The sequence below is a fragment of the Hemicordylus capensis genome, chromosome 3, assembly GCF_027244095.1.
Source record: "Hemicordylus capensis ecotype Gifberg chromosome 3, rHemCap1.1.pri, whole genome shotgun sequence".
Lineage (NCBI taxonomy): Eukaryota > Metazoa > Chordata > Lepidosauria > Squamata > Cordylidae > Hemicordylus > Hemicordylus capensis.
Genome location: NC_069659.1, coordinates 353,850,070 through 353,864,349, shown reverse-complemented (window position 1 = coordinate 353,864,349; position 14,280 = coordinate 353,850,070). Strand labels below are relative to the sequence as shown.

General features: G+C 45.7%; 1 protein-coding gene across 1 annotated transcript in view; it reads left to right on the top strand.

The window, feature by feature from the left end:
* The window catches only part of LOC128351274 (zinc finger protein 345-like), a 28,301-nt gene extending 21,359 nt beyond the window's left edge, over nt 1-6,942 (top strand). Inside the window, exon 3 of the mRNA XM_053310663.1 lies at nt 6,075-6,942. Within this exon, the coding sequence (XP_053166638.1) occupies nt 6,075-6,290 (216 nt within the window). The 3' untranslated portion in view covers nt 6,291-6,942. The remainder of the gene's footprint in view (nt 1-6,074) is intronic.
* The last annotated feature ends 7,338 nt before the right edge of the window (nt 6,943-14,280 follow it).

Sequence of the window (14,280 nt, the reverse complement as noted above, 5' to 3'; positions counted from 1 at the left end):
TCCATAATTTTTCCCAAGCTGCCATATCTATATTATGACCCACATCTTGAGCCTATTTTATCATAGTCGTTTTAACCACTTCATCTCTTGTCTCCTCCAAAAGCAACAACTTATACATCTTAGAAACTAATTTTTCATCGTTTTTCACACAGTTCCTTCTCAAATCTCGACATTTGATCCTCAAATCCAACTTTAAGATCCTTCTTATAGATTTCATTAAACGGATAGTTCTGAAACCAGTTACTAACCAAATTTTGTACTTCGATTAGGTTTTTTAATTTACAGCCCTATTCTTGGAAACATAACAAATCCCTATAGGTACCCCATTCAGATTGCATTTTGTCTCTTTACGTGCTAAAGCTTCAATCGGAGATAGCCATAATAGAGTTTTAGATTCCAGCCATTTTTTATATTTTACCCACACTCTCATTAGACTCCTTCTTACATAGTGATTAAGAAAATCTTTATGCACTTTACTTTTATCATACCACAGATATGAATGCCATCCAAACCTTTTATCGAATCCTTCCAGATCAAGTATTCTGGGATTTCTTAATGTTTTCCATTCTTTTAACCATGTCAAACAAACAGCATCAAAATACAACCTTAAATCAGGCAGGGTAGGACCACCTCTTTCTTTAGCATCTGTTAAATTTTTAAATTTAATTCTTGGTCTTTTCCCTTGCCAAACAAATTTGGTTATGTCCTTTTGCCATTGCTTGAAACAAGTTAACGTGTTAATTATAGGAATAGTCTGAAAAAGAAACAACATTTTGGGTAAAACATTCATCTTCACAACTGAAATTCTTCCCATTAAAGATAAGTTCATTCTAGTCCATCTTTGCAAGTCAGTTTTTACTGTATTCCGTATTTTGATATAATTATTTGAAAACAACAAAGAGTTTTTGTTTGTCAACCAGACGCCCAAGTATTTAATTTTCTTCTCCACTTTCAATTCACTTATTTCAAAAAAATTGATCATTAGATTTCTGGTCCATATTTTTTGTCAACACCTTCTTTTTAGTCTTATTTATATAAAACCCGGCCAGTTGGCCAAATTGTTGTATTTTTTCCAAGAGTCTTCCGATCTTCTCTAATGGATTTTCTAGAAAAAATACCACGTCATCTGCAAAGGCTCTAAGTTTATACTCCTGTTTCCCTACTTTCGGGCCTTGTATTTGATAATCTTCACTAATATTTCTACAAAGCACTTCCAGTACTAGTGTAAAAAGTAATGGGGAAAGTGGACAGCCTTGTCTAGTTCCTTTTTGTATTTTACAATTATCTGATAGTTCCCCATTTATAATAATTTTAGCATATTGCTCCGAATATATTGTCTTAATAGCCCTAATAAAATTATTACCAACTCCCATTACATCCAGTAGCCTCCACATAAACTGCCAGGAGACATTATCAAATGCTTTCTCTGCATCCAGAAAGATCATAGCTATCTGTTTATCATTGTGTTTTTCGTAATACTCCAATACATTCAGAACTGTTCTCACATTATCTCTTAATTGCCGTTTTGGCAAAAAGCCTGCTTGATCTTCATGAATAAAAACTCTTAATATAACTTTCATTCTCCTTGCCAAAATGGCAGCAAAAAGCTTATAAGCATTATTTAAGAGTGAGATTGGCCTGTAGTTCTTGACATGTTAAATCTTGATCTGGTTTTGGAATTACTGCAATATTGGCATACTTCCAAGACTTCGGCATAATTCCTCTTTGCAAGGTATCATTCATCGTCCATTGCAAAGGTTGTAATATTAGTCTTTAAAGGATTTGTAGTACGAAGCTGGTAACCCATCGGGCCCTGGCGCTTTATAAGCTTTGCTTTGATTTATTACTTCTGTTATTTCCATTATTGATATCAGTGCATTCATAATTTCTATATGATCCTTAGAAAGTTTTGGAATATTTTGTGTCTTGAGAAATTTGTCGATTTTTATATCTTCTACTTTGTTTCCTTTATATAATCCAGAATAGTATCTAAAAAATTCCCTTTTTATTTCCCTTTCATCATAGGAAAGCCCATTTTTTGTTGATATCTTGGATATGTACTAGGGGTGTGCACAGAACCGCAGAGCTGTGGTCCGGCACTGGGGTGGGGGGTTCCTTTAAGGGCGGGAGAGGGTTTACTTACCCCTCCCGTGCTTTCCAACTCTGGTGGCCATATTTCTTTTAGCAATGGGGTGGCAGGATACCTCCTTGATGCCTCTTCCCCCGCTTGGCTGCGCGTGCGCCCTTATTTATTTTAGCAATCAGCATTGCTAAATGCCGTTGGCTCTCGGATCCCCCGCCATGCGTGTTTGCTGTTTCCTCGAGGTGTCGGAGGCTGCCTGCAGTGGCTGGATAAACAAGGGATTCTGTCAAATCTCCCTGCCGCCCCCTCCCCGAACGTAGCTGCAAAAGGCTTCAAGAAGCCTTTTGCCTGCCACCCCCTCCCCGAACGTAGCTACTGGTGCCTTATTAACTTTGTTTTAATTTATTACTTCAGTTTCCTTTCGCTGGAGACTGAATGAATACTTGCTGAAAAAAGCAGAAGTTGTGGAGAAAGGTAAAAGGAAGTTAAAGGATTATTTTGAACTGAATTTAAACCAAGGAATGGGCAATAAAATAGTTTGGGATGCAGGAAAAGCGGTCATGAGAGGGTTTTTTATACAACAAAATGCATACTTTAAAAAACAGGGGACTGAAAAAAGAGGAATTATTGATGGAGATTTCTAAAAAAAGGAAGAGAACTTCTATGGGCTAAGGACAAGAAGAAGACTATGCAAGTCACTGAAGTGCTTCAGCAGCAGCTCTCTATGTTACTATTAAATGAAGTTGAATGGAACTTAAAATATGCGAAGTAAAAGTCATTTGAATTTGCAAACAAACCAGGCAAGTTGTTGGCTTGGAAAACAAGAACTGAGAAAAAGAATAAGTACATATAACAGCCACAACTCCGATGCCTTAACTGGGTCCTCCCAAAAGGAGGGGGTGTTTTGTCACCAGTTAAGGAGATCAGCCGATGTAAAGGGGCCGTGCACCAGGACTTGCTCTCCCTCAGGATTAAATGACTCGCGGAGGGGGCCGTAAGAGTAGGTCCCTCCTTCTGTTTGTTCATTTTCTTAGTCTCTTTCTTGGGGGGTGCATAAAGCAGCATATCCTCATCTTCCAGAAACCCCCTGTGCTCTTCCTCCTCGTCTCCTTGTGCCTCCCCTGTTGGCAACTGCAACCTATCCCCTCCCCCGTTGATGTAGCCTCATAATCCCCTAAAATGCGCGACCCAGCACCTGTGCCCACCCCTGGTCTCAATACCCTGGGCTCCAGAGGTGGCAGTGGAGGTGGAGGTGGGGCACTGGGCTCACAGGGATGTAGATAGGGGGGTGGCATCATTTTCTTCTTTTGGAGGGGGTCTCCTCCAGGTAAAACCTGCCAGTTCTTCAATACACATTCAAGGGGTGTACAGCGTGAATCGTCAGGGACTCTAACCCTGAGTGTGGACTGGGGGACTCAAAAACCTCCACGCAACTGTACTCACCAAAGTGAAGTGTAGGGGACTCGAACCGCGGGTGACGACCGGTCCTGAACCTCTTGATCTGCCTCTCTGCTCCTCACTACTTGTGGTGGGCCTCCGGAGGCAGGTCCGATGGAGAGAAGGTCTCGGAGAAAGTCCGAGTAGCCAGCTTTTCCTTGTCACCCTCCAGCAGCCTCGTTGGGGCTGGGTCGCAACGCCTGGCGAGGGTCTTTTAGGTACCCCGAATCCAAGTCACGGCACCACTTGGTGTACCCTGACGCCTGGAGGTACTTGGGTTCTTTTTCCCGGGCGGGTAGAGCCAAAAGAACCAGCCCACTCGAGAGGTATCTTATGGATCGTTTATTTGCCCTTAAGTAGCAAAGGTGCTGCTCGGCTCGCACTCGGAGCAGGACTCCAAACATAGGAGGAACAAGTACACAACACGCTTAATCCCTGCACAACAGATGTACATGAGTCACCCTTGCTACATCAGGTGTGGTTAGCCAAGATTAGTTTATAAGTAACTGGTTTATAAGAAAAACATCTCACACAAGCATTACAAGAAACTCCTTACACAAGCCCCCAGCTCCCCCTCGGGTCACCCTTCAGGTTAAGATGGAGTCCCTTTGGTTGGGGGCTGTGTGGAGGTTACACCAATAGCCTAAAGACGACGGAGGGAGGAAATGATAAATGCCATCCTATCAAAGACTTCTCTAGTGCCCAAGAGGGCAGGACTAAATTTAATATAAAGAAGAGACAGAAGGACAGTTGCAATTGAGCATTAGGAGAACCAATTCCCTAAGAGGGTGGTGGGTTCTCCCTTGCTGGAAATCTTCAGGACAGCCATCTGTAGGGGGTGATCTGGCTCTGTGTTTCCTGCATCAAGCAGAGGATTAGATGGCCTACCACGCAGTTTCACTCTCACGTTCTCTCTTTCTCTCACCCTCTTTTGCTGTCTGTCTTGCCCCTTCCTCTGCTCAGAACGATGGCAAAGAAAACTGATGTGCCACTCAATGCACAGCACTTTATAGATTTCCCAGCATCCATTTGGTGGGCTGCGCTTTGCACAGCTCTGGTTCAGTCCTCCTAGCTCTGGCCAACATCAACTCCCGATGACTAGATTGGACCTCATCGTATCACAGCCCTTCTTCCAACATGTGGCACACGTTACTGTAAATCCCAGATCCATTGGAACACTGAAATATTTCTAAAAACCTCAACCAGTTAGGTGGTGCTTGCTACTTCAAAGGTTGAGAAACACGGGCCTAAAACACAACACCCACTCCAGCTAGAATTCTCTACGAAGCTGCCTTAAACAGAGTCAGACCAAAGATCCATCTAGCCCTCTATTTTCTATACTGTCTGGCAGCAGCTCTCCAAGGGTTCAGACAGACCCTTTCCCAGCCCTACCTAGAGATGCTGCCAGGACCTGAACCCAGGACCTCCTGTCTGCAAAGCAGATGCTCTGTCACTGAATTACGGCCTCTCATCACCCTGATGAAATAAAAGCAGATTATCTAGAAGAATCAAAAATTCTTCACATCAACAGCAGGAGATTACCAGATTAGTTAGGCAGACACATTTCCCCCCTGCCGAGCTTAAACAGGAGTACCAAGCCAGTTTCAAGTCTCCCTGGACAAATTAGCATTGGACAAATTCCAAAGAGCCTTGGCCAGAAGTCCAAGGGTGATCCGGAAAAGGAGAGGAAGCCTGTTGAGCAGGATGCTCTGCAGGATGGAGTGAAGGACGGAGGCAGTGTTTCTTGGCATTTGCTCCTGGCCAAGAGGAAGGGTGTGAGGATGGGGCTATAGTGTCCTTTCTGCATAGCATTCCTGAGCCAGGAGCTCTGGGTGGCAAAGCTGAGGCTCCCGGGGGGTCGGTGGTCACTCTGTGAGTGTTTCTCCCAAGTCCCAAGCAGGAATCTCTCCAGCCCTGGGTTGGATGCTGCCAGGGACTGGGACCTGCCCCCCCAGGTGACCCCTCCCAGCATCCGCAGGGCACCCCTCTTCTCCTTCCCGGAGCCAGCTGACAGAAGGAGCGCTTGCTGGCTTGGAGCATGAGGCAGGGCCCCTTGTTTGCCAGCTGGGGGCTCTGAGGGAAGGAAAGAAAGGGTGAGGGAGTGGCTGGGAGCAGACCAGGGGGCGCACATGCCCCCTTCTTGGAGATGGGCGCCACCCTCCCTTCACTCTGCATGCAGGGGCAGGTGGGGTTGCCGGCAGAAGCCTGTCCCTGGGCTGCCAGCAAGCCCCCTACACTACTGTCATTAACATTAGGAGCAGCTCTTAACTTTCGGCATTTGGCACAGCACATTCTGGCAGCAGGAAGCATAGAGCCAACTTGGTACACCTGTTGGGTATCCCCCCCCCCCGTGCAATAATAAAAAAAGAGGGTGTAAATCCAGGCCTATCTGCAATATCTTTCCCGTTCTTTCCTTAAGTAGAGTCCAGTATCATGATCACATGGCCCTCAACTATGGAAAAAGCTGCCAACCTCTTGTTTGCATTTCCACCATTCCTTCTTGTAAGTTCTCCTGAGAGCATCTTTTCTGACCAGTTTTCTCTCTTCATCCCAGCCGGTGACAGTTGGAAGAGGAAGAATGAGGGGGAACCCAGCGGAGCATTGTTGGGAGGTGCCAGATGGAGAAAGAGGAAACAGCAGCGACAAAACCGAGAGAAAAACGGAGGAACAGAAATGGATCATCTGCTTCCCAGCAGGGAATCCAAAGAATGATGCAGAAGGAGACAGAAAGAAAGCTTTGAACTGGAATTGGGAAAGGTTTCCATTATGAAATGAGCTTTCAACCTCAGTGCGAAATTCAGCCTGGGGATAAAGCGTTTGAATGCTTGGAGTGTGGAAAGAGTTTCAGAACAAGAGGAAAACTAACTAGCCATCATAGAACCCACACTGGGGAGAAACTCTATACATGCTTGGAATGTGGAAAGAGCTTCAGCCTGAAAGAAAACCTTGCTACACATTATAGAACCCATAATGGGGAGAAACCACATAAATGCTTGGAGTGTGGGAAGAACTTCAGGACTAGTGGAGATCTCAATGTGCATTACAGAACGCACACTGGGGAGAAACCACATAAATGCTTGGACTGTGGGAAAAGTTTCAGCTCCAGTGGAAATCTTGCTGTGCATCACAGAACGCACACTGGGAAGAAACCACATAAATGCTTGGAGTGTGGAAAGAGCTTCAATACGAGGGCAGACCTTACTACTCACCAACAAACTCATTCAGGGTAGAAACCATATACATGTTTGGCACTTGTAAAGAGCTTCATTCTTAGGGCTAAGCTTCCTTCAGCAGTGTTTATAGATCTGTTTTTTTGTCTGTTATTAATCAATGTGTATATTTGGTTCAAACAGATTGATGTATCTTAGTGTTTCATGGCATCTGCTTTCTTTTCATTGTCTCTGAATACACTTCTGCACTCATCTCTTGCATGTGGACTCTGGGTGAAACAGGAGGAGGGCAGACCATCGTTTTCATAGTACGAAATTTCCCTCACCAAGACGATCACATGCAAAGTTTTTCTCCTTGCCTTTCTTGAGAGGAGGGTAAACAACCAAATGGGTAACACCTTAGAGCCTCCTCCAACATCCTCTTGAACTACAACTCCCATCATCCACAGCCAGCATGACTCTAATCCACCCACACCCATTTTGCTGATTACATCTCTCGAGTGCTCTTTCACCCTTTTTGAGACATTAATAATACATTAGGACATCACACCACACTGCTTTTCCTTTTCCTTCCCCAAGGAAGGGACTTTGAATGAAGGGGGAAAGTTCTGAGTCAGAGGAAGGAAGGAGCAGAGGGTGTGTTTTTAATGTGACTTTAAAAAGAGAAAAATGGAGGTGGGGGCCCCTTTTGGAAATTGCTCTGCAGATGGACTATTCTAGTTTAGCTGCTATACAAATAATCTCGTGGTGGATCAGTGCATGCTCATCTGCACCCATGCTTCTAAAAAGCTGAGCCAGGATGAATAATTGCATTTCTAGCCTGACTTTCCTCCAAGGGACTCGGAGTGGAGTATTTTATTAATTAAGAAAGACAAGCAGCCAGTGGGTGGAGAGGGAGCCTTCGGCAAGCCTGGGGTTGGCCTGACCTTCCATCAGAGGAAAAGGGGAGGAAGGCAGACGGAATACACACTAACCTCCTCCTGACATCTTCTGTGAAAGGCTAGAGATTATGATTATGAAATATCCATTAACTTGGGATTAATCAGTGCATGCTCATCTGCACTCATGCTTCTGGAAAGCTGAGTTAGGATTAGTAATTCCATTTCTAGCCTGCCCTTCCTCCAAGGGACTTGGAGTGGAGTATCTTATTTCTCTCCCACCCATTTGGTGCTCACAACTACCCTGTGAGGGATGAATGACCCAAGATAAGTAAGTGATGTGCATGTCTGAGTGCAAAATCTGACCTGAGTCTCATAAGACATTAGAACAGCTCTGCTGGATAAGTTCCAAGGCCCCTTGAGTCATAGGAACCTAGGAAGCTGCCATATACTGAGTCAGACCATTGATCTATCTAGCTCCGTATTGTCTTCACAGACTGGCAGTGACTTCTCCAAGGTTTCAGGCAGGAATCACTCTCAGCCCTATCATGGAGATGCCAGGGAGGGAACTTGGGACCTTCTGCTCTTCCCAGAGTGGCTCCATCCCCTGAGGGGAATATCTTCCAGTGATCACACTTCTAGTCTCCCATTCAAATGCAACCAGGGCTGACCCTGCTTAGTTAAGGGGACAAGTCATGCTTGCTACCACAAGACCAGCTCTCCTCTCTGAGCATCCTGTTTCACCCAGTGGCCCACCCAATGCCTCTGGGAAGCCCACAGGCAGGACTACCTGAGAGTGCAACTCCCTGATAACACCAGCATGTGCTGTTCTATTTCTACTCTGCTTTTCAGCCAGAGCAGGCTCCCAAAGCAGCTAACACTGTAAATAATCCTAGAAACGGACAATTTATTAGGGGGAGGTACTTAGTGGTACACGAGGCTTTCTGAACATGCTCAGAAGCACTCATGACATCATATGACTATGAAATGTAGGGCCAGTTAAAAGGGGTAAGGATGGCAGTTACCTCTGACCACAAGAGCCAAGGTGAGGTGCCAACGGAGTCCTGTGCTGGGGGAAGCAGTCGAGCACTGGGCAATGGCCATGGAGGAAGCGGGCACAGAGTGGGTCTACTCCGAGGAGGCTCAGCAGCGACTCGACTCACAACGTGGATTGCAGGTCCACTTCTCAAGGATATTTCTACTTCCCTGGGCTATTTCCCAAGTATTCTTTGTTCCTCTTCAAGGAAGAGGCAGTGTGGGTTCTTCTTGTCTGCATATTAACATAAGAACAGCCCTGCTGGATCAGGGCCAAGAATGCCCATCTAGTCCAGCATCCTGTTTCACACAATGGCCCACTAGATGCTGCTGGAGCCCACAGGCAGGAGATGAGGGCATGCCCTCTCTCCTGCTGTTACTCCCCCGCAACTGGTACCCAGAGGCATCCTGCCTTTGAGGCTGGAGGTGGCCTGTAGCCCTCTGACTAGTAGCCGATGGTAGACCTCTCCTCCATGAAGGTATCCAAACCCCTCTTAAAGCTATCCAGATTGTTGTCTGTCACCACATATTGTGGCAGAGAATTCTACAAGTTGATTATGCGTTGTGTAAAAAAGTACTTCCATTTGTTGGTCCTCGATTTCCTGGCAATCGATTTCATGGGATGACCCCTGGCACACGCGCGCACATATCACGGAAATGTGACGCATGTGCAGAAAAGGCTTCCTGAAGCCTTTTGAAGCCGAGAGGGGGAAGGGGCAGCAGGGAGGTATCCTGCCTCCCCAATTGCTAACAAAAAAAGGCACGCCGGAGGGGGGAAAGCAGCAGGAGGGGTAAGTACACCCTCCCCCCATTAAAGGAACCCCCACCCCTGTCCGCTCGAACCCTCAACCACCCATTCTCGAACTGTGTTTGTGCATATCACTAGTGTTGTAGCCTGGACTCATAAGGAAGGTGCTCCAGGCCCCTGATCATTTTGGTTTCCCTCTTCTGTACCTTCTCCAGTTCAACAATGTCCTTTTTTAGATGTGACCAGAACTGTACGCAGTACTCCAGTTGTGGCCGCACCATAGTTTTGTATAAGGGCATTCTAATATTAGCAGTTTTATTTTTAATCCCCTTCCAATGATCCCTAGCATGGAATTTGCCTTTTCCACAGCTGCCGCAAATTGAGTCGACACTTTCAATGAGCTGTCCACCACAACCCCAAGATCCCTCTCCTGGTCAGTGACCGACAGCTCAGATCCCATCAACGTATACTTGAAGCTGGGGTTTTTCGTCCCAATGTGTATCACTTTAAACTTGCCAACACTGAACCGCATTTGCCACTTTGTCACCCACTCACTAAGTTTGGAGAGATTCTTTTCGAGCCCTTCACAATCCGTTTTGGATTTCACTACCCGGAAGAGTTTGGTATCTGCAAATTTGGCCACCTTGCTGCTTACTGCTGCTTCTAGATCGTTTATGAATAAACTAGTCGACCTGCACAGAGCATCTTTGCGCTCTTTGGGGCCGGCTGTTCCCCCCTCCCTCCTGCTCCACTCTCTTGCCCCTCTTCCCCTCCCTCCCACTCCACTCTCTTGTCCCCTCCTCCTCCCTCCCACCCAATTCTCCCTTGCCCTCCCACTCTCTCCTACCCAATTCTCTCTTCCCCTCCTGCCCCACTCTCTCGACCTCCCCTCTCCCCCCTGCTCCACTCTTGATCTCCTCCTCTCTCTTGCCCTCCCCCTCCTCCACTCTCTCTTGCCCTCTCCTCCCCGCACTGAGTACTTTACCTCCACTGCCACAGGCCAGGCCCTCCTTATCGAGCAGCGGGTGGCTGAAAGGCAGCGGCAGCAGCGGCCTCCAGGGCCCTGTTGCCGCTGCTCCTCCTCCCGGGTGGTGAACAGGGAAGTTCTGCCGCCCGGTTCCCTCCCGCCCTGGCCTCCCACAGGTGCCTCCGTGGCCAGGCCTGCTGCTGCCACCTGGCCTCTGTGGGTGGAGGGGGCCCGCCGCCGTGTCTCCATGGCCAGGTCTGCAGGACCACCACTGGACCTAGTAGCGGCTCTGTAGCCCTCCACTTGCCTCCCAGTGCCAGCCAGTCCCAGCGCCGGGCCTCCACAGCCGGGCCCGCCGCCACCACAGCCAGGCCCGCCGCCGGGCTGAGTACCAGCTCTGTGGCCACCACTTGCTTCCCAGTGCCAGCCAATCCCAGCATGCCGGCCCACCGCCGCCGTTGGCCTACACCTCAGCCAATCGGATGCGTCCGCTGCCCAGACAATCAGCTGGGTTCCCAGGACACATCCCCACAGGCACGTCTACGAGAATTAAATATATAGATTAAAAAGCACTGGTCCCAATACAGATCCCTGGGGGACCCCACGTCTTACTTCCCTCCATTGCGAAAACTCTCCCTTAATACCTACCCTCTGTTTCCTGTCCTTCAACCAGTCAGCAATCCACACATGTACTTGTCCCCTTATCCCATGACCGCTAAGTTTCTTCAGGAGTCTTTGATGAGGAACTTTGTCAAAAGCTTTTTGGAAGTCCAGGTAGACTATGTCAACTGGATCACCTTGGTCCACACCTAGGTGGCCAGATTTGCCTTTTAAAAAGCCAAATTCTGGCTTATGGCCCATTTGACCCATGAGTATACCCCTTAGGTTCTGGCAACCTTGATCCACACACTTGTTGACAGTGACACTTTCAAAGAACTCCAAAAGGTATGTGAGGCATGATTTACCTTTGCAAAAGCCATGCTGGTTGACTCCCAGCAGGGCTTGTTTTCTGTGCTTTACAATTTTATCCTTGATGCTTTCCATCAATTTGCCTGGAATGGATGTTAAGCTAACCAGTCTGTAATTTCCCTGATCGCCCCTAGATCCCTTTTTGAAAATTGGTGTTACATTTGCTATTCTCCAGTCCTCCGGTACAGAGCCCGATTCACATTTGTGTTATTTGAGGACTCTTGGATGGATGCCATCCAGCCCTGGCGATTTGTTAGTTTTGTTTTTCCAGACAGTTTAGAACATCATCACTTATCACTGCTATCTGACTCAGTTCTTTAGCATCTATCCCTGAAAAGCCTGGTTCAGGAACAGGTATATGCTCAGTATATTCAAGCTCACTAAATCCACGTGCCCTAATCTGCATAGTGCCCTTTTCTGCAAATAATTTGCATATTATGCAAACCAGCTGAAGCACTATCCTGTTGACTTGTATCTGTTCTGGATATCTACCAACAATACTTGGAAGGGATCTCTTAACCTGGCCATTTCATGTAGCATTAAACACCTAGACTTTTTATCTCAGCACTTTCTATTCTACAAGTTCAGTTTTCAACCTTGTCTAATTAGCTGTGTGCAATGCTGTCATGGATTCCTAACGAACTGCAGTCGACCACCCCACTTCATTCAGTTCCCAATACCCGGATATGCTTTGGATTGGTGAAGAGACCCAATCCAAGCTCATGCTGAGGAGCGTTCCAACCCAGGGTGACATCTAACAAGCTCCCTCAGTGCAGAGAGTGGAGTTTGGCAGAGTTGTATACTAGCCCCATTATTGTTCAATTATGATATCAATGATATGGTGGCTAGACTCTCTAATCTTGTTTCATCCGCCAAAATTGGGCAGCAGACACCTAGCCATTCTTCTCCTTGCTGATGATGCCGTGCCTCTGTAACGGTCTCTGGTGGGGATGAGAAAAATGCTGAGAGCTCTGGCTGACTAATGTCATGAAAGTTTCCTTTCCTTCAATTATCAGAAGACAATAATGTTCATAATGTTTGCCAGAAAACCCATTATGCACAAATGGCAAATTAATGGGGTTAGTATAGCACAGACCATGCAATACAAATATCTGGGTGTCATCTTCCAGGTGACAGGTCACTGGAAAGAGCAAAGTAATTTTACCATAATAAATGCTCAGAGATCAGCTACCGCAGTTTTGAAATTTTTCTTTTCCTCAGGGGTAGATATATTCCAGCTGCCACTAAGGTTTTTCAAACCATACTCTCACAACATGGTGTATCAAACCCCTTGTTGTGTGCCTAACATTAAGTTGCGAAAGGGAGCAGCCTTGTTAAGTTTGGAGACTTGTGCCTGGATCCATATCTCCAACCTTTGGCTGAAACTAATCTATTTTCCTTCTAGGTTAGCTCCCTTAATTTTCAAGGATGAATATCTCTCTGACTGGCTTCATGTAATTTCCAAACAGTTTAAATTACACAGTTTGGGAGAAGCAAGATGGCATTCTTCTGGGAAGCACGATTAGAAGATTTATGACTTTTTAAAACCCTTCCTCCACCACCAAATTTTTAAAATTCATCTTTTTCTGTTAGACTTAGGATTCTGGAAGCTTCTGAATATTTCTTAAGTTTTTTTAAAATTTTCATTCACATAAGTCTAAAATCAGTTGAAAGATGAAAATGGAGTGGGGAAATTTACATTTATTGATTTTATCTATTTGTTTTGTGTGTGGACCAGTAAGTAGTGGATTTCTTATGTGGATACTCTATGAAGGTTTTATTTCATTGGGTTTGAGTATCCCTTTATTGTGCGACAGCCTATTTTTTAATCTATTCTTAAACATTTTTTCTCTTCTTTCTTTTCTTTTTGTTGCTCTTCCTCTTTCTTTCTCCCCTAAAGAATATAGAAGCTAATCATTAATATTTTTTAACACTTCTCCAGCTTGCAGGCTTGGGATGGGAATCCTTACTGCAGAACACTCCGGATGTTTGGTTCTGTGCTTGAATTACTTATATGACCTATTTCCTTTTTGTCATGTCAGGATTGGTTTTCTTCTCTTTAAACTACTTAATTGTTGGACGATCAATTGGTTCCGGGGGAGTTTTCCTTGAGAGGTTCAAAATCCCTTATTGATGCGATGCTTTTATCTTAATATTTCTTACTCTTTATATATACACATATATACATATACAATTCCTATTATTGTATCTTTCTTATGTATGGGGTTTTTTTTTGGATGGATGGATAAGATCTTGTTTGTAAACATGTACGGTTTTGTCGGACTTTCAGAGATATAAACTTTTCTGTTTCTACTTATAGCACTAATAAAGCATTTTAAAAAATAAATAAATTATATGGTTTGCCAATTGATCTCAGTTGGGCACCAAGCTACATGAGGTATGGAATTGTTAAGCCTTTGAAAAAACCAGCTAATTATCTGTATTATTTGATACTATCTGTCCCGAGCACAGCGCCTCTGCGCCTCTAGTTCTCCCTCCTTCTTGGCCCCTCATGCTCAGCCCTCCTCTTCCCGCTTTTCCCCAATGTTTTTCCCCTCTGGCCAGCCATCTGGCCAGCTGCTTTTTCTGGTCAGCTGCCCACCTCTTTCTCCCCCCCACCTACTCCCACCGCTGATATCTCTCCCCTCCCGCCTGTTCGCCTTCCCACCCTCTCCTTCCACCCTTGCCTTCCCACTCTCGCGAGAGCTGCCACACATGAGATTAGCAATGCATATGTCTTAGATGATTATATATATAGATATCAAACACAGAGACGAGCTCTGACATTGGCATGGCTGGATGTATTGCCCTCTATAGTGCTAGAGGGTAGGTTCAAGAGGGTCCCTTATCTGGGGAGATTGTGTTCCTGTGGGAATGGGGATGTTGAGTCAGTTGGCCATGTGCTCTTGAATTGATCTTTTTACTGTGATGTATGTTTTAGGTATGTTACTCCACTTGTTCTTAGATATCCAAGCAATTCTGATGAGTTTTAA